The sequence below is a fragment of the Aptenodytes forsteri genome, unplaced genomic scaffold, assembly GCF_000699145.1.
Source record: "Aptenodytes forsteri isolate BGI_AS27 unplaced genomic scaffold, ASM69914v1 Scaffold94, whole genome shotgun sequence".
In the NCBI taxonomy this organism is placed as follows: domain Eukaryota; kingdom Metazoa; phylum Chordata; class Aves; order Sphenisciformes; family Spheniscidae; genus Aptenodytes; species Aptenodytes forsteri.
The window spans coordinates 4,158,971-4,179,659 of NW_008795017.1; the positions used below are offsets into that span (position 1 = coordinate 4,158,971).

Sequence of the window (20,689 nt, forward strand, 5' to 3'; positions counted from 1 at the left end):
CGCTCACAAGCAAAGCTCTGCACGGGACTGCCATGAGGTGTCAGCTCATTTGGGAACGGCCACATGGCACGGCAAGGGGTGATTTAAGCAGCAACAGATTTTTTCTTCTTAGCTTGCCATCACTGCTTTTATAACTGTCTCCTTTTGTCTCACACATTAAGCTGACCTAAGGCTTTGTACACAGCAAGTCTCAACCAGCCTCTCGCCTGCAGCCTAGACTCTTTTTTAAGCACACAGAGCAGAAGCAAGCGGGAGAGCAAGGGCTAGTTTAGGGCCCTGACACCCACAAGATGGGGGACCCAGCACTGCTGCCCCTGAAAGCCCTTGGCCAGCGCTGGCTGGTGGGCTCAAAGCAAAGTATTTCAAGCGAGAAGAGTCACAGAGCAGAGACTGTGGAGACACGACCTGCAGAGCTGACCACCGAGCTATCATTTTTACTTTATTTACTTATTAACGTTTGCAAAGCTCGTGTAATTATTTACTTTAAGGAAAAAAAAAATCAAGCAAACCTTATCATGACAGAATTAAAAGCGGCATCAAACCAAGCACTGGCAACAACCCCGGTGCCACCTGTACACCGGCAGAGCCGGTGCCAATCCCTGCACTTCTGTGCCCTTGTCCCCAGGCACCCATCACCCCTCCAAGCAGGGCTGAGCATCGCCGCGCGGTGTGGTCCCTACCTACAGCAGCCACTCCAGCCAACGCGCCTCTCCGGGCAGGGGACTGGGCTCTGCCCAGGCATGGACCGATGTCTGTAGCGGGCAAGTTGGTTCAAGCCAGGCTGCCTGGCAGCAGCGGCAGGACTGTGCCCTCTTTGCCCCAAGCCATCGAGCCCAGAAACTGTGGGCGCAGACTCAACAGGTTGGCAGGGCCAGCACTGCCTGGCTGGGGCTCCATCCCGCTCCCCTCACCTGCTAGGCACTGAGGAACTACAGGACTCGATTTTCCTGGTGCTAGGGAACCACAGGACTCAATTCGCCTGCCTTTCCCCACGTCACTTCGCCCCCGCTCCAGATTTCACTCCAATTTACACCGTCTTTTCCAGCCTGGCGGCAGCAGCCACCCACACACCATGCTCCATCATCCCTCACTGCCATCGATCCCTGAGCCCAGGGCTGTCCCCACCTCCAGGTATCAAACCCCCAAGAGATACAAACACTTTTCCACCGTGTTCCCACTCTTCACAGCTGCTGCCAGGCTCAGCCACGCGCCTTTCCTCTGCCCGGCACATGCTTCCCACCCGTCAAACCGTGGCGGAGGTGACTGACCTGCAGGCCAGCACCAGGCTCGGGATGCCGCCCGAGATGACCAGCGCTGCAGCGGGAGCATGCAAGTTCAACACTGTTGACACTGGTCACCAGCTGGCATTTGCACACACATCTGCAGCCTGCAGGATGGCCATGCTGTAGAGATGGCAAAAGAAATAACGCTTAAGCCATCAGGCATGCCATCCGTCCACAAGCTGTGTGTGCAGGCAAACAGATCGATGGGGTAATGGAGCATTGCCCTGCGCAAACAAGAAACTGCAAGATGGCCCAAAAACCCCACAAGCACCCTGGCCACAGCAGCTACTGAAACTAGCAAAGAAGAACAGAAAAGCCAGAATATCCCTTCTGCCGTATTGTGAACTATGCAAAGGTACCCAGCGAAGAGCACTGGTGGTGTAGTAGGGCAGTCCAAGGACAAACAGCAAAACAAGTTGTAAGAGCTCGTATTTTTTTATTAGAGCAATTCATCTAGTTGAGGGGTCACCTAAATATCATCTCATATTTAATAATTAATCATAATAACAACCTAAAATAACAAACCAATCAAATAGAGGAGCATGTAAGCTCCATGCTCTTGCAAAGCCTTGAGAAAAAGCTCCTGCAATTAATTTGTGTACACAAAATATCCTTGAATAAGCTGCAGAATTCAGCTTTCCCATACAAAAAAAAAATCAGATCTTAAAAGCTTAACTAAACGTTCGTGATATTAGAGCCCCGAGTCACGCTCCAGGGAAGTAGCACAGATCTCCCTGTAAGGCTGCCTGCCTCGGGAGTTCAAAGCTGCATCTTTGGGAGTTCACCTTTCATTCACTGATGCTCCGCTGCAGGTAACAGATGCTTAAAAACACGCTTTCTTTAAATTCACTAGATGAACAGAAAAGGGCGGAGGGGGTGGCAGGAGGAGGAAGGAGGGATGGCGTAGGCGCACACGCTGTGTAAGGGCTTGGGAAGATGCAGCTATCACACGCCCAGAGAGGCACTAGCACTGCTGCCATTTCGCAGCCGGCCCTGCAGCAGGTCCATCCTCACGCTGAGGTTTACTGTGAGATGGCCGCCACGCCACAAACCGACTGCACGGGGGCTAAACCCCGCTCAACCTTTCAGTGGGCACCAACTTGGGTGGAGATGACACTCGGCATCACCTGGCACTTTTGCATCACCCAGGGCACCCCAGGACTTGCTAGGTGACATCCCGCAGCATCTTCCTACACCTGGGACACAAATTCTGCGAGCACGGCCCACACCAGAACTTGAAATAAATAAATAAATAGATAAAAAGTGCTACCTGCCTTTTTCTAGCCCAGAAATCTTCCACCACCCACACTGCTCCCCACCGAGCCCCGGGCACACCGACGCAAGCCCAGCGATTGGGAAGGTGCCAGCGCAGAAGCTGCCCCAGGGCAGCGCCCTGCAACTGCTGCAGGGGCTGGGGAGCCAGCGAAAGCAAAAGCTTTGTCGAGATATTTTCTAACAGTGAAAAAGAGGAGGTGAACACCTCTCCAGACACTACAGCAACAGCAGCATTAGGATTATTCTGGAGAATTAGCGTGGACCTTAGACTGTTTTCATATCGGGAAAGTCAATGCCTGCAGCTTCACCGGTGGTCCCCCATGCCGCCTGGAAAGTGCTGGTTACAACAGCTCCTCCTGGAAAGACACCCACTGCTCCCAGTAGCGATCGCAGGCTGGAGATTACCCGAAGCACCTCGGACCTGGCAGCCAGGGACAGCCGCTGGCACTGCTATGAGCCCACAGCTCCCCCTCCACGCGTGCAGCCATGGGAGGCCCCATGCACTGCCGCACAGGGCGCAGAAGGCAGCAATGCCCCTGATGCTTTTGTTCAACCTCCAGCAGAGACCATCGGGCATCACCGACCCACTACGCAACCGAGCTTAATGAGGGTTTTTTGGTTTTGTTTTACTGCCAAAGGAAAGGGTCCTACCAAAACAAAATGCTATGTGGCTTCCCCACACTCAAAAATGAATGAGGTTGGTTGAAATCAAGCAGGGAATAAGAATGGGGCTAACCACTTCTTACGTGGGAATAACAGCAAGGCTGGCATTGGGATTATTTGCTTCTGTGAAGAAGAGAAACTAATAAATGATCACTGGGGTTTTGTTTTATAGATCCCCTGTCAAAGGAAAAATAAAGGGGGAAGGGCAGATGTGGTTACTAGATAAAAGACTCATCATTAGAAATGAACATATAAAATTTAATAGCTTGGTTTAAAATACATTTTCAATTAAAAAACAGCAGGCAAAACCAAAAAAATCAGTTTCATAAAACATACATGACATTGCTGCTACTGTTGTAAGACCCGTGTCCCAGAATATCTTATAGTGGAAAACAATCATCAGATTTAGTTCACATACTTCATTAAGCAGTAAAAAGAAGTAACATTCATGTCAGTCCTACTTCTATGGAGACTCTAAATCTACTTCCCTGACCCTAGACTGAGTTTCTGTAAGAAAACTTCCATTTTCAATAAAAATGTGTAAATATATATGTATTCTATATATCAGGTTTAAAAAAAAAATTCCCTTGCCATAGTAACATTATTCCCCATGACTGATGAAGGGAAGCCCAAGCGGCCGGTTGGTGTCAGCTGGGTAGGAGTCCCGTGGCTGCTCTGCTCTGCAGGCGGTGGATTCCTGTACGGGGTGGCACGTGTTGGCCAAGTCTCTTCGGCACCATGCTGCAGGCCAGCTTCCCTCCTTCAAGCCCACAGGCTCCATCCACACGCCTACAGTCATGGACGCATCCACGTGGAGTTTGCTCAGCTCCAGCCACAGAGCGAAGAGAGGAGCACGCGGTGCCCAGAGTGTCGGCAAGCCTTTGTGGGGCCCATCAACAGAGGAGGAGGAGGAGGAAGGAGGGGGGAATGGAGGTCTATGAACCAGCTCAAGATTGGTCTGAACACAAATCCCAAAATACTATGTTTCATGTAAATCATTAAAAAAGTATGGTAAGGAGGGACTTCAAGTGCTCACCTAGTCTCAGCACCAAGGGAGAATCAACTATACCTGTGACCTTTGCCCAGCCTGGCTCTGAAGACCTCTGATGCCAAACTCCACTGCCTCCCTGGGCAACCTGCTCTTCTCACTAGAGAAAACCGCCTCGACACCTAACCTGAATTTCTGCAATTTACGCCCACTACTTCTCGTTGTGCTTGCGATGGACCGGGAGAACACTTCCACGTGTTGGGAGGCTGCTCCCCTCAACCTTCCCTTCTGAAGATGACCCCTCACCAGACAACTCATCCAGCCCTTCCTCCTCAGTAGCCACGAGCTCTGGCTGAAGGACCGGGCGGGTCTGGCCTCTCTGGGACATCCGATAGGACTAGGCTCTGCTGGAAGGGCCGGGCTCAGCACAGGGCACAGCGCTCCAGCAGAGGCCTCGGTGAGATGCCAAGTAGAGCAAAAGGCGGGTCTCCTATTTCTTGCAGGCCATGCTCCCGTTTATCAACTCAACATGGCATTTGCCTCCCTCTTCCAAACAGCAGCATGACACAGCTGAACATTCGGTTACGATTCGTTAACCATTAAGTAGACTTTTTAACCATTAAGTAGAATCATATCCTACTTTTCCGGACTATTTCTCCAGCCTATCCAGATTGACCTCCACGTCCTCGGTGAGGCATGTGCAGCTTTGTGCTGTCTGAAAACATTACAAACCTCTCCTGCATTATCCAGATCCCTAACAAAAGCACTGAGTGACACTGGACCTGGTACTCATGCTCATCTGCTCACCCTGTAATGTAGGTTTTTGTCTTAGAGCCACGTGCTGCTGTTTAAATGTTCTCCTCTCACTTGCTACTTAACCAGAGGGTGCTGAGGGTGCCTTTCCTTCACAAGCACATGCACGCGATGAGTAAATACTGTACAATCTACTGCAGAGCAGTATTTTTTGGAGGTGTTTGGCACTCCCAGCTGGGCCTAGGCTCAGGATGCCTGTTACCAGCTGCCCGTTCGGTCTCTCCACCTCAGCAGTGTGTCAATGCGCTTAACCTGCTTGCAGCCCCTAGGCCCCGCTAAAGCTTGGCTTGCTGAGCCGGGATGGCACCTTCCTCTCTCAAAAGCCTTGCCTGTGCACTTCTGGTTGTTGACATCCTAGGACCCTGCAAGCTGTCTCCAACCCATGGGTTCATCCAGCCTGAGCTGCTGTTGTGGGCAGCGTCCAGCCGAGCCTTAAGTACACTGCTACAGAAAAAAAATCCACCCTCCAGGAGACCTTCTTCCTGACCCCCAGAAGCGAGATTTCAAGGAAACTGCATCTGCTCAGCTCCTCTTGAGACCCAGCTCTCAGACTCGGCCCAAATCACCTCCCAGGGCAGCAGTACGCAGCCGTTTCAGGGCTCAAACTGGCAGTTCATAAGAGAAGCCAGGACCACAGTTGCCTGGCTGTGCAGGAGGGTTTAGGAGAGAGCCGGTACCTTTTTCCTTCCACGCAGGAAGATCCATGTTGAACAAGCAGGTCTCTTGTGCCTTCTATGAACATACAAACGTGTGCTCACCTTTGGTGCGTGTTAAGGGTTTGTCCATTTTTAAATAGCTACGTTAAATATCTGTTTTCTCTGTATATGGCATCCTTTTAGATGGGCTTCATTGCATATATTCACGGTATATACAGAACACCATTTTATATATATTATATATCACTTGTATGTACACATTTACAAACCTTCAAAAATATATTGCACTTATATACAATATAGCTTCATCTGATGAGAGTTCACACAGTTACTAAGGCCAGTTCTTCATAAGCAAGGCAGTTTTACATTCCCCCCAAATGACACAAGTGATTTCAACAGTCTGCCCTGTTCAAGAGTAAACATTATAAAGACTTTTCTCCAACCTGCACGCAATTCCTACTAGTATCAATTAGTAGTTTTGCAGCTCTGCCTAGCAGAAAACAGTCCAATAAAATGGTATTAGCTGATAACGGGCTCAAACACGGTTACTGAATAGATAAATAAAGATAACACCACTCTAAAAGGCCACCTTCCAGGAGTTTTCTCCTCCCATGTTTACTAGTGTTTTATACATGCTCTCTATTTAATCGCTGATCTTTGCTCACTCATTTCAAGTGCAAATAAGGTCATGAGCATTACAACGTTCTTTGGAAGGAACAGAAACACGAATGTATTAAGCAAAACCACTGCTCTGCTCCCCAGAACAAGTCAACACCTGGCTTTCTTCTGGAGAAGGTGATTAGTGTTTTGCCCAACATACTAAATTATAGGAAAATGTTCACTTGAGACCTTTGTTTAAAATCCACAGAGGATCCATGACCTTAGATCTCGGTCAGAGTGAGCTTGTAAGATCCTCCAACTTCTTCAATCTGCAACTGGAAGGTATCTTCATTAGAATAGTGTTTCACGATGTTATCGTCCATGTTGACCAGAATTCTGGAAAAATAAAATAAATCAGGGATATATTACACTTCTAAATGCCAAAGACAGCAAAGGCGCCCTCAAACCTCAGAGAGCCTGGACTGTCCAGGGGTAACACAAGATCTCTGCTCACCCATCTCTGACTCATTGCTTCCTATGGCAGATCTAGCTGTCCTTACCCAAACCTGCCATCAAGGCTTGCAGCCGTGCTTCTAGGATGTGAATGAAAGGGTTAAGTCTGGCTCCCGGACCAGGGAGGGAGAGAGATCCTGGAACTGGCAGACATCCTTCTGAAGCTGCAGACACTTGGGCAACCTCGGAGCTCTGAACTGATTTGTTTGACAGTTACAAGCAATCAGCACAAAACCCTACAGAGCTTGCAGGGAAGAAACCACCGATGCTTGGCCACTGCTTTCATTTGCCTCTTCTGTGTGTTCATGTGCACACATACACACAAAGCTGTCCTTAGCAGTGGTTTAGCTACCATCAGTTCAAAACTTTTGCAGTTATTCTGGTGGGGTAATTCTGCTACGAAAGCACAACCCTTGAAACTACATTCCAAAGGTGATGAAAGGATGTAATTTTCTGGCCAGAGGGCTTTGGGGAAGGGGCTGAGACACTGAAGTGACTTTAGAGAAAAAACAAGAAAATTAGTGAGAGATTAAAAGGAAAAACAAAAGCAGACAATGTTCAGGAACTCAATTATTTATGCTACAAAATAAAAACAGTGGAGTGTGGCCTCTGTGGGGGACGGACACTTCACAATAAAGGTCTCTTCAATTTAGCCCACAAAAAGACAACCAGGTTTAGTAATTGTAGCCAAATGCAGACATAGTGAGCACAGTTAACCACTGGAACAATTTAACATGGGTTGAAGTAGGTTCTTTGTCACTGGGAGTCTTTAAACAAACTGAACTCTTCTTCCTCTGACGTGATCAACTGGTTCAAATCGCAGTTAACTCAGAGAGGTTCCGTGACTTGTATTTACCCAGGAAGTCGGACTACATATTTCTATAGGACCCTTCTGGTCTTCAGCTCTATGAATGACGTTGGAATGTGTGTATGTTGCATGCACACACACATATCCACAAATGGCATTTGCATATGTGCAGTGCATGGGGGAATTATAAAGCAGATTTGCCTACAGGTTTGGAAAAAGGAGTCCATAGTCTCAGACAGTTGCTGCATAGGTACATACTCACCCTTTTTTACATTTTTTGAAGATTTTTCCTATTTTATCAAAAGGAACGTCATACTTGTCAGAGATCTAGAACAAAAGAAAGCAAGCATTGGTGAAGCAAGGAGACTGCTGGCATTGTCTTCCACTTACTATTTTACAGAAAGGAACAAAAAAAAGGTCTGCAGATGAAAACAACTGCTCTGCCCTATAAAGGCAATACTAAATCCTGAACTATAGCATAAGCCTACAGATGAGAACCCCTCCTCTGCAGTTTGCCAACTTCTGTGCAAAAAATTTAATCATGTTCTAAACCTGGCCACTGACTTCTCATACAGCAACCCCTTGCCCCCACACCAAAAAGCCCAGACATTAGAAAACCACCCCACACCCTGGTTCTCATCCTCTCTTGGCTCTCTGTTCTCCTAGCGTACCGAAAACCATTTTTAAATTCAGTGTCAGAGGGATCAAGTGAAACCAGTCATCACAGCGGCTGGTGCAGGAAGAAAATAGCAACAGAGCAAAGACCTCTGCTGCTAAGGACACGAGCTGATCAGAAATGTCCCCCTTTCCCAGCAGGGTGACCTCAGTGTGTAACAGCTGCCACTAACCATGGCACTTCACTGTACAAGCCTCCAGAAAGTCATGAGGTCAGTAATTTAAGCCTGGTTTACTTTGGCAAATTGCTCTATCACACCAACAGCAAGTACCAAACCAATACGCCGTTTGAGGATGCAAAAGCACAGGGGGTTTCCTCCAAGCTAGAGTTGTGAGCTCTTGGTTCCTTGCTTTAAGAAGTCCAAGTGAAACAACAAAGGTGCAGCTTCACTTCAGGACCGTGGGGTAAGGGAGGACTTCATAGCCTTCAATCCCCCTCCCCATTAGCCCTCACCTCCAGCCCGCCTGTGCTGTGAAAGCTCCACAGCCAGGAAGAGAGAGCTTCAGGTTACAGAATCATCTCTGGGTCCCAAAGCTAATGGCAAGACCTGGCTGTACAGCCCCAAAGCCTCCATCCTCTGAGCACTGACGAGGCATTAGTCCCAGAAAGAGGCAGCCAGAAACATCAGTTTTGAGCTCGCACCAAACATTACACCATTCCTCGGAGTTAAGCTCTGTATTTCCTTTGCAGCACTGCAGCAGCAGGGATAGTGGAAGGCTATTTTGGAAGTCAAGTACCAGAGAGCAATTTCACGCACGTGTGCACAGATATATAAAAGTCTTCAAGCACACTCAGAAACTGGGACTTGGAGCTCTTCATAAGCAGGTTATGAAAGGGGAGGGGAGGCCCCCAAACAAGGCTTTGAAAGACTGAAAAAAATCCAAACCACTGAACACATTCTGGAAATCACTCCATCTTCTAATTAAAATACCCTCTCTGACATGAGGGACATCCACGGTGGGAGTCTGTTGACTGTTTTTTGATGCAGCAAGGAAAAGACCTACACAGCTGCTTCTGCAGCTTGGCCAAAGTAGAGCTTGCGTAAGAAGCAAACCCAGAAGGCTCTCTCTCCAGCAGCACCTGTCATTTTGGCACTATCTCAGGTATCCAGTCATCGAGCTTGACATAGCTGGATTTTCAGGAAGACTGAGAAACACCTTCTTACACTCAGACCCCACAGATGTGGGGTAAGGTACTTCCTCAAGTCCCTTAATAATGAATTAAAGCATTATTTACATTCATTTCCACGTTATTGAAAGGAAATCAGCCTTATGCTTCTTATCCAGAAGAGCAGGAGTATGTGGACACAAGCTGTGATTTAGAGTCTAGCTCCTGTGACTGTCCAGTGTATAAGGACTGTAAAACAGCCTTATTACTTACCGCTTCCATTAGACCTTTCAGAGACGGTGTCTTTAACATCAGTGCATCAAAGACTTCCTCTGACTCTTTTCGGACATACAGCAACACTGAAAAGCAAATTGGAGAGAGGAATTAGCTGCATAATTGCTCCTCAGAAAAGATCTGTATATGACAGTGGCTAAGCATACAGTAACATACATTGAGGATCTTATGAAGAGATATACATACGTACATTCAATATACATTGAAGACTGCACCACGAAAATGCGTAGCTAGGTTAGCTCAAAACATACTTTTTGCACACAGAAATACTGCATGCTCAAGCATCTTTATTGTCAAAATACTTTTAAATTTCTCTCTATTTGATATTTTCTCTATTATTTGAAAAAAGGTCATATTTGAAACACGGAAAGGAGGAACACAAAACACGGAGCTTTGAGACTCTTGATGGGTCCCTCCATATCTCACAGGTCATTTGCCATAAGACTTTGTACAATACAATGATTTGACAGATGCTACCACAGCAGGTGAAGCCATCCTGGCCACCTCCTCATTTTTAAATAATTTATTTGTACAGTCCTCTGTTCCTCCTATGCTGTCTCATCTCTCTTCCTACCCCTTGCCATGTTTCAGTAATACTCATACCACCACAGCTGACATACAAAGCAGACTTAGCCTCCTGCTAGGAGGGGAACGAAAGAATAAGAAACCCGATTAGGTAAGCATCCCTAGCGTTCTCAAGCTAGCAGAGAGTCATTGCATGTAACATCAGCCTCATTAAAAACTGCTTTAAGGCTGAGGAATAAGCCATGACAGCAAGAAAGCTTGGACTTCAACAGCTTTGCTGTCTTTAATCCCTCTTTCTAATCACTAGGTATTGCAGCCTGGATTGTTTACAAGGGTTCATCAGCCACAGCTTTGACACACCTGCAACACAGAACAATTACTGGCATATCTAATTGAACAAGATGAACTCAGGACAGCACAGCACCTTGATGGATTTCTCTGCTAAAAGCAGGTTTAAAGAAGGAGGACTGTAGATTTAAAAAATGAAGACAGCACACACACTCTCAGTGACAGCACAGGTCAGATGATATACCAGCCAAAGAAGAGAGAATCCCATGGGTCTCATTTTATGGCATACAGCAACAAGAAAAACCAAGAAGTCTAATTTCCTTTTATAAAATCCATCCTTCCTTACTAGTTGACCCAGACTACAGAATTGCAGCCCCATTAAGGTCAGACTTGCTAGATTCAACCTTCGCCGCATCACAAGTTTAATCCTCCTCTTTTAATCCTTTAAGGTTTGTTGTGGTCCTCCCACACATGACTCATCAGGCAGGTAATGCTCTACACCATCTCCAGAGGGACCTCTCATCTCCTTTCACAACACCACAGCAACATCCAATCCCACATCAAATTGCAAAGGTTGACAACAGGTTAAAAATAAGCAGAATATTCTCTCAGTTTGGCTCTCAGCATGAATAGCCCATTTTCTGCCACCACGAAAGATGCCAACAGTTTTATACCCAGAACCAGTTCTTGGCATTCATTGCTTAAAGTCCTAGAGAAGATTTCCAAAGTATTTTGTAGTGGCTTACATGATGAATTCTCTCCCCCAATCCACCAAGGAGATTGGTAAGCTGCTCACCTCCGCTGAGTCTCTTTTCTTACAGGTTCAGAGCCAATTAGTGTCTGAGTTGGCAGAAAAAGCCAGAAATTCTGACACTGTAAAAGATTCGTGGAGCTGAACTACATCCTGTTACGCAAACTCTTTCTATTACTACTCAAAGCCAGAAAAATCAGGCTCAAGTATACTCCGAAATAAATTAAAACAACTCTTTAACCTCAGATGCATCTATCTATCATGATGGACAAATACTCCAATAATTCAGTCTCTGCAAGAAGAAAATAATACCTCTTTTTGGTTCTTCTATTCTGGCCATCTTATTCGGAGTAGCAATAAAGTCCTCTTCACCGATGTAGGCTCCTCTCTTCAGGTTGGAGCTGTCATTGACAGGGCAAAAAGTTGGCAGTGGTACAATTAGAGGGACTTACCCCTCTGTCTGAGGGCAAGACTTCAGTAGGCTGAAGTAGCACAGCTCTTACCTTTCACCATCCAGTTCTTCTGAAGCAACAGGAAGGACCTTTTAAAACAAAGGGGAGATTTTCTTGGCATACGCAGAAAAACACACACTGAATTAGCTAGCTAGTGAGAAACTTATGTGGTACTCAGTCCTCGGAAAACGCTACAAAGGGCTCTGAACGCTACAAAACAAAGCTGCATAAGGACAGACCCATTAGCTGGTGTAACATGTCAGCAATGCTCTCCCCATCCCTCTAATTGCTATCTGTTAATAGTGACTTAGCAATAGCTTTGTTTCATAGAATCATAGGATAGTTTGGGTTGGAAGGGACCTCTAAAGGTCATCTAGTCCAACCCCCCTGCCGTGGGCACGGACATCTTCCACTAGATCAGGTTGCTCAGAGCCCCGTCCAGCCTGACCTTGAACGTTTCCAGGGATGGGGCATCCACCACCTCTCAGGGCAACCTGTGCCAGTGTTTCACCGCCCTCAGCATAAAAAATTTCTTCCTTATATCTAGAATTTCTTCCTTATATCTTTTTTTTATATCTGTTTGCGATAAAGAGTCACTGGCATAGAACAACAATCGTGCTGCATCCAGCATGAGCAGAGGTCCAACAGCATCGAGTTATAGGAGAGGGAACCCCTGAGCTCACGGCAGGAGCTGCAAGGAATAGGCAGATGGCTCACCCACCCAACTCACTTGTAAGCATATCAGTACAGGACATAGGGGAAATCAAGGCTCTCAAGTAGGGAGCCTACTAGAAGTAAGATGCTTTGGTCCCAGCAACAAACATTGGCCTTCATTTTAATACACAAATAACACTTGTGCTTAGGGTTGTGAAAATTTTATCCAGAACTAGAATTCATTTCCTCCTATTATCTTTCAACCCTGTATCAAACACCATTTCGGCTCAATCTTCCAAAAGCCAGTAAGCATCTCCTTTACCTTTTTTCATAAAGAGAAATTAAAGGATCTCAAATGAGAGAGATAGGAACATACAAGAGCTAACCAGCTTTCTATCTGGACTGGTGTAGAGTCTTCTGACAGACCTCAGCACTAGAGCCTTCGTAGGAAAACATGCAGAAAAGTCAGCCTTACAGATACAAGTTTATTTCTCCATCCCTGCTAGGAGTTTAGGCAATGCTCTTAAAAAGTAAGGTTTAGATTATGTTAGAGCATGCCAGAACTCCTGGCACAGGAAAGTTCAAGATTTTGAAACTTGGTTGCACTCTAATTTTTTTCCCTTCCAGTTTCCTGTCAGCTGGGACTTTCCAGGAACGCTGAGGCAGGGCGCTCTGGCAGCAGATCACAGAGCCGACACACTTGCCAGTTCCACGGAATGGATTTTCACCCTGCAGCAGCAGGCTGGAGGAGCCCACAGTCTACAGCAGTGCACCAGGAACCCAGCAGACTTTACAAGAGAACACCAGCCTGCAGTTCATTCAGTGAACTCTTGGCTGGAGATGCTGTGGAAAAATCCTTTCAGGTTCATGGAAACAGGAGTTCATAGGAAAATAATTTTATCAGAAAACATCCCCAGCCAATGTGTCTAGGAGCAACATCTCTTGCTCACATGAGACTCAGCCTGTATTTGTTTACAGCATCAACACAGACAGTTTGGCATTTCAGATGTATGCACCCCAGGCTTTTTGCAAATACATCCCATAGCCTCCTCACCCCCACATCCATGAGCTTTACTTACATGAGCCCCACGCTGAAGATTTGCAAAGTGAACATCAGGAATGAAAAGGACAGGCTGAGTGTCTAGGTCCATGAAGGGCTTGAAGATGGTGATGTCCGTACGTTTGTGTGAGGGAAGCATGGGCACTTTGACATCAGAAACTGCAGAGACCAAAGATGGGAATAGAGGATAGTGAAGGCACTGACGGGGCTGTGGCTTTCTTACATCATTTAAAAGGCACATACACTGTTGAACAAGGGTACTCTGCAGTCAGGGTCAAAGGGAGAAGCTCCTGTGGTAGAGGAGTTTGAACCTGGGTTGTCTACCTCTCAGATGAGGACCTGGACCCTGAGGAAACAGCTTGCTTCACAGAGTAGTAGAAGTTTGCTCCATCTATCCAAGTGAGCTGTTTGACTTTGTTTGGATATTAAACTGTGCTGGAGAATGGTCTGGCCGCTCACCCCAACAGGGGAACCTAGGTCTTCCATGTACCAAGCAAACCATCCAAAGAGAGGGCAAAAGCTAGTCCAAGTCCCCCCTTTTCCCTATCTGTTCCCTCAAAAGGTTGCTGTATTTCCTATACCAGGAAGGCAGAAAGACGACAAAGAGACAGCTCGCAACCCACGTGGTTCCAGTTGAGAGCCTCTCGAAGAAACAGCACCACAGAAGCACTATCACACTACAGAGGTGGTACAAATACTGTTCCTTGCAAGATGCTACATTTAGAGTTACATTTTGATTCCACACTTTCAAATTTTGTTCATCTCATTGTTCATCCTGGTCACCTCAAGCTGCCAGACCCCAGTTCATCCCCCAGCAGGACCAGCACTGTCTCCCACAGAGCACTTTGGCTCTCACGACGCACCAGCTGACGTGACACAAGCCACCAAGTGGACAGACTTCACCCACAAAGACCCGCCTGGGAGAGAGTGAGGCAGGAGGTGCCTTAAACTGCACTTCAGACACGTTCATGTCAAACTGACCCCAACTGAAGACTTCATTTTACCAAGTGGAAACATTTCAATTTTGGGTCAAACCAACTGCAAACAGAACACTTCATATCTCATGTCCCCAGTGGAAAATAGACTTTTTTTTTCTTGCAAAACTGATTTTTTAAAGATTGCTCAATCCCTGTAAAAATAACTTTGACCAAAAGCCACAAACTGTTTCTGCTGTTGATGAGTCCATGTGCACATAGCATTTGTGATCCTGGAGGTGGGTATAACAGCTTATGGCTTAAAGTAATCGAAAACTTCCCACACAAGAACTAAACAGCAATGGATTGTACTTTCCAGGAAAATAAAGGTCACATCAGGCTAATCCCAAGCCTAGGAGATTCATATTGGAAAGCAGCTTTTGTAAAATCGCAAGATCCTGGAAACTGTACTGAAACTGTTTGCACTTTCCAGCCATTACGCAAAGAGCTGCATGCAGTAATCTTTTGGGAGCCGTTGGGGTTACTATATTTGTGAAATGCTAACAGCGTGCTAAACCTACCTTTCACGATGTACTTTGGGAAAAAAACAAAAAACCCAGCCCTTTCTGCAACTGCCCTTGAGCAAATGGGTTCCCTTGTAGCTTTATCTTCTTCTGAAGTTGCTCCAGCAGCCTGTACCTGCTGTCTCAGGAAAATCCTGCCCAGCAAGCTGTGAGGTGCATGCTTGTTGAACCAGTTGAACTGTTAATAGCACGGCTCTGACAAGCACACTGAGCAGAGCAAGGGAGAGCACGCACCTGCCCCATGCAAAGGAAGAACAGGGAGATACATTTTCCTCTAAGCAGCTCTGCTGGTGAATAACTAGTCATCCAAACATAGGATCTGTCGCAGTCATCTGCAGCAGTTACAGGAAAGATGCTCAGCAGGAAGAAGCTCCACAGCCTTTACATACTACGGTGCTGAGGCCTTCACATCCTTCATGTGCAGGAACAACTTCTATTGAAATTATTTACTAAGGGCCTCTTTGCTCTACAAGAGTGAGCATAGGGCTGGGAGGCTGGAGGCTCAGTCCCAAAGCTGCCACTGCCTTGCCGCAGAGTTATAAACACATTTTTAATGTAAGTTAAAGCTTAAATTTAGGATCAAGCTGGAAACATTTGGAACAGCTCCAGTTCTCGCTGCCACCTGGAGCTGCAGGGGCTCCAGCAGTGCCCAAAAATCCCACTCTCACCCTGTCACTTCAACGGCTAAAACCCATACCTGACTGAATATGCAGCAGGACCCTGTCTTGGACAGGAAGAACTATGTAGAACTGAAGTCCTAAGTGACCCAGTATGTTGCAAAACACAATAACTCCATAAGCAACTGCTTAAAACAAGCACTATTCCATAGGGATAAAAATTGACTTGAGTTCTATTGCACAAGTTATTTGTAGCCAAAATGAGATCTAATATTTAAAATACTGATGGAATAATTTCTACTTACACGCATTCAGCTGAGAGCTGGGGTCAGTGCACTTGCCTTTTCTTTTGCTTTGCTTTCGTTCTTCATCCCTGATCTTCCTCTCTGCTCCCTGCCAGACAAGAGATTAAGGGAAGGGGGGGGGGGGGGAGAGAGAGAGAGAAGGTCTTTTTAAGTTTTTTGGGTGTTCAGCTGCAGGGGCAGGAACACTGATTCTTCCAGAGCTGTGTTTGTGGAGGTCAGTTCCACAGTACCTGAGCTGCAGGTTTGCCAGAGCGTGCCAACATTGAGATCTGTGTACTTTTGAGTTCTGTCATCTAATGAAATCCAACAACCATATCCAAGATGCAAACACTTTTCTTTCAAGTCAGATGGGGTTACGATGACAAAAGATACCCACAGCTATAACAACCGTATAAAGTGTGAGATAAAAATATATCTGAAGTGTTTAAAACAATAAAAAATTGCAAGTTCCCTCAGCGTAAGAGTTCACTAGATCATCATTAAATCCTGATCTATAAAAGTCATGCCACGCTTGGATCACCAAGTGCAAGATACCTTCCCTGCACGTTGCACGTAGAACCTGCAGCAGTTATACCAGCCTTCACTGATCTCAAGTTGTAGACATGCATCATTTTAAAGCAGGCATTATTTCTTCTCTTTTTATCAAGGCCAGGCTACGGTAGAATCCACAGACACCTAACTGGGTTCATGCCTGCACGATTCCTGGCCCTCCAAACCAAGCAGCACTGGGGAGAGCCATATTTTCTGCAAGGTGCAGGCAGCTACGACGGAGAGAGAGAAGGAAGGAAGAAGGTTTGTATTGGAATCGCGTTCATTCCTCCAGCTCTGGCCAGACCTCACACGTGACTGTGGGTTAAGCCAGGGATGTCACATTGCCAGTTGCATGAGGTGATAAGCCACAGTAGATCCCCAACACTCAGTCCTGGTACTACCACCAGATCACTGCCCAAACTGGTATACACAAGTTCTACCTGTCTCCCAACACCCTCCTGCAAAGCAGGGTAAAAGGTAACAGTTATCTGGCCACAGGAAACCATTATTTCTCATTCCCACCCCTGCAAAGCTGCCAAAACACACCCACATCCTTGTACGGTGCTGGGGGAAGACCAGGTTAGCTATGGCAAACAAGATGTCAAAAAGCATGCGGCGATGGGGTGGGAAGTGGTGCCTAACGGTGCACAGCATGGGAGAAGGGCAACAGCCATCCTAACGTCCCAGTAGATCAATACCCTATAGGTGACAGGATGCCTATGCCTGCTAGGTAGCAGTGGGCACATCTGCACTAGCAATAAAAAGGAAAGTTAGCCTAGATATTTGATGTGCATTAGCCTATATCACCTTTTCTCCCACGTAACAGCAGGGTCACAAGCAGCTTCAGGCAGCTGCTGTGAAAAAGAGAAAAAATTACTAATGAAGACACAGGCATTGCCAGCTTTGCTTGACCCCATAAAGCTGATACAGCCCACTACAGTGAAGACATCCCACCTAAACCTCAGCACAGCTGGACCCGCACCCCTCCGCGATTTCCCTTACCAGAATAGTCACAACATCTCAGCTTGACAGCAGAAAGACCAGATTTGGCTCCAGACCTATTTTTTAACTTTCACATGGAAATAAAGTTCTGCTACTCAAACACTGTGCTACAGAACAGCACCTGCTTCCTCACGGAGAATGTGCTAATCCATCAAGAGCACACATTTTGAGAAAACCTCTACCCTCCCATACCTACAGCCAGAGCTCTGCTTGAAAGTCAACTTTTTCCAGGCTACAGGGGCCCAGGTAAACATATCTCAAATCCCACATAAAAAAAAGTTGTCTCTTGATAACAGGCTTTTCTGCCTTGCCAGCAGAGCTCAGCGACAGCCAGGATCAGATACTTTTGAAGAAAAGACACTAGCAATCCTGTATTCCGCAATTATGGGATAAATAAGCTTGTAAGAAAGAGGCTTTCCCAACTTCATCACCTAGAGAACAGCCTACAGTCTGAAAAGCAAGATTTCACACTCTTGTCTATGTGCTAAAGGCTGCAGAGGTTCTTCTGTTGTTCTTTCCCTCAAAGTCTCCAGCTGTGTAATAGACTCTTGGGCTGAGAAAGGGAAGCGGCATTTGGGGAGAGCTGCCATCCCTCCCTCCCGCACAGAAACATGATATATTTGATAAGCAACAGAGATGCAGGAAGAGGTTGTGACGTCAAGTCACAACACGCTGGGATGTGGACCCTTCATGACAGCATGGGACTCCCCGCTTCCACACATGGGCTGTGTCAGCTGGATGTGCTCCGAAGACGGAGGGCTGCTCCCTGGCCCTTCCCTGCACGCCCTCTCGTGCTGGGTGCAGCTCTGGCACACAGCCAAGCGGCATTGGGGAGAGCTGCCATCCCTCCCTCCCGCACAGAAACATGATATATTTGATAAGCAACAGAGATGCAGGAAGAGGTTGTGACGTCAAGTCACAACACGCTGGGATGTGGACCCTTCATGACAGCATGGGACTCCCCGCTTCCACACATGGGCTGTGTCAGCTGGATGTGCTCCGAAGACGGAGGGCTGCTCCCTGGCCCTTCCCTGCACGCCCTCTCGTGCTGGGTGCAGCTCTGGCACACAGCCCACAAGCCATTCGAGCTCTTCTCCTGCCCTGTGGCCCCAGCAGCCGAGCTGCCAGGGGATACTGATGGACAAAAAATTGGACACAAGCCAGCAGTGTGCACTTGCAGCCCAGAAAGCCAACCGTATCCTGGGCTGCATCAAAAGAAGCGTGGCCAGCAGGTCGAGGGAGGTGATTCTGTCCCTCTACTCTGCTCTGGTGAGACCCCACCTGGAGTCCTGCGTCCAGCTCTGGGGTCCCCAGCACAAGACAGATGTGGACCTGTTGGAGCGGGTCTAGAGCAGGGCAAGAAAAGTGATCAGAGGGCTGGAGCACCTCTCCTGTGAAGAAAGGCTGAGAGAGTTGGGGTTGTTCAGCCTAGAGAAGAGAAGGCTTCAGGGAGACCTTATTGTGGCCTTTCAGTACTTAAAGGGGGCTTATAAGAAAGATGGAGAGAGGCTTTTTACCAGGGCCTGTAGTGACAGGACAAGAGGCAATGCTTTTAAACTGAAAGAGGGTAACTTTAGATTGGACAAAAGGAAGAAATATTTTTATGATGAGGGTAGTGAGACACTGGCACAGGTTGCCCCGAGAGGTGGTGGATGCCCCATAGCTGGAAACATTCCAGGTCAGGCTGGACGGGGCTCTGAGCAACCTGATCTAGTTGAAGATGTCCCTGCTCATGGCAGGGGGGTTGGACTAGATGACCTTTAGAGGTCCCTTCCAACCCAAACCATTTTGTAATTCTGTGATCATGCAACAGAAGGAACAGTCTCCGTGTTGCTGCCCACCTGCATCAACGCTGCCTCCAGCTGCCTTGCACCATCTCTCTCCTTCCAACAGCATCTCACTCGCTTGTTCCTACCATCCCGTAAAAACCTTCCCACAGCACTGCCCATCGCTACAAGAGTAACAGCAGGTCCCAGAGGACAACACTAGCTATAGCCTGTGAAATCCTGCATTTAATCTTCCCCATGTGGATGCTTAGCTGAGGCGCCATTTACAGCAGAGAAGGTCATCTTCCTCTGGGACAGGTCACCTCCATCCCCACACAGCCCAAATATTGCTGGGCCGAGCCTGAACAAAGCTTGTGCTGTAACATGCTGCAGGATGACACCATTATGCCCATACTGCTTTATTCAGGTCTTGAAACCACATAGGATTAGATGAAAACCAAATGTCCTGGGCACCTGTGGACCCTCTTGCCACAGAGAGAGCACAAAGGGGAAGACAGAAACGCATGAAGAAACTTGGTCTCACAGGCAGCAGCCAAAAACCAGAAACAAGTATCAGCAGCTTTCCCTTCCACCCCAAGATGAGAACTGTCCTCCTTTACTCCTTTCCTGTGCAAAGGCCACCACACAACATTAAACTGTTTGACCTTCCATAGGATATCTATCAATTTGTACACAGAAAAAAAGAGACAGCAGAGGACTGCCATGCCACTGTCTGGGTTCAAAGTCAGTTCAGGAGTGCAATGCAAGCACAGCCTTAACAGACAAAGGAATAGAGGGGACCTACACAGAGCTGTCCCTGTTAGGTGGCCACAGCATCATCATTTTGCGCTGTTTTTTCCAACAGAGTTCCACACTATAGACTTGGCCCTCCATGAAGAAAACATGGATAACAGCACTTTTACAGGTAAGAGTGGCCACATGAGAACAAACACATTAGGGACTGCAATACGTGTGGATACTATAGTAACGATGGTCCTGTAAACATTCAAGACCAGCTGACTGATTACCTAAGATTCAAGGCAAGGCAGAAAATGTGTGCTTCTTCTGAAATACCGATGCTCTTACAGGAGCCTGGAGCAGGTGGTCAGCATTGGGGTCTATGAGTGTATTGGGTTTGCGTGGCAAGGTTTTGGTTGCAGAGGGGCTACAGGGGTGGCTTCTGTGAGAAGATGCCAGAAGCTTCCCCTATGTCCAATAGAGCCAATGCCAGCCAGCTCCAAGACAGACCCGCCGCTGGCCAAGGCCAAGCCCATCAGCGACAGTTGTAGTGCCTCTGTGATAACTTATTTAAGAAGGGGAAAAAAAACTGCTGCGCAACAGCAGCTGAGAGAAAGCAGTGAAAATATGCGAGAGGGAAAACTCTGCAGACACCAAGGTCAGTGAAGGAGGGGGAGGAGGTGCTCCAGGCACCGGAGCAGAGATTCCCCTGCAGCCTGTGAAGAAGACCATGGTGAGGCAGGCTATGCCCCTGCAGCCCCTGGAAGTTACTGGTGGAGCAGATATCCACCTGCAGCCCATGGAGGACCCCACGCCAGAGCAGGTG

At 47.3% G+C, this 20,689-nt stretch overlaps 1 protein-coding gene across 1 annotated transcript in view; it reads right to left on the reverse strand.

The window, feature by feature from the left end:
• Positions 1–6,559: 6,559 nt before the first annotated feature.
• GRHL1 (grainyhead like transcription factor 1) overlaps positions 6,560–20,689 on the reverse strand; it is a 43,132-nt gene continuing 29,002 nt past the window's right edge. The window contains exons 10-16 of the mRNA XM_019471086.1: positions 15,827–15,914; positions 13,426–13,565; positions 11,744–11,781; positions 11,553–11,641; positions 9,656–9,741; positions 7,862–7,926; positions 6,560–6,674 (exon numbers count right to left, since the gene is read on the reverse strand). Coding sequence (XP_019326631.1) covers positions 6,560–6,674; positions 7,862–7,926; positions 9,656–9,741; positions 11,553–11,641; positions 11,744–11,781; positions 13,426–13,565; positions 15,827–15,914 — 621 coding nt within the window. The remainder of the gene's footprint in view (positions 6,675–7,861; positions 7,927–9,655; positions 9,742–11,552; positions 11,642–11,743; positions 11,782–13,425; positions 13,566–15,826; positions 15,915–20,689) is intronic.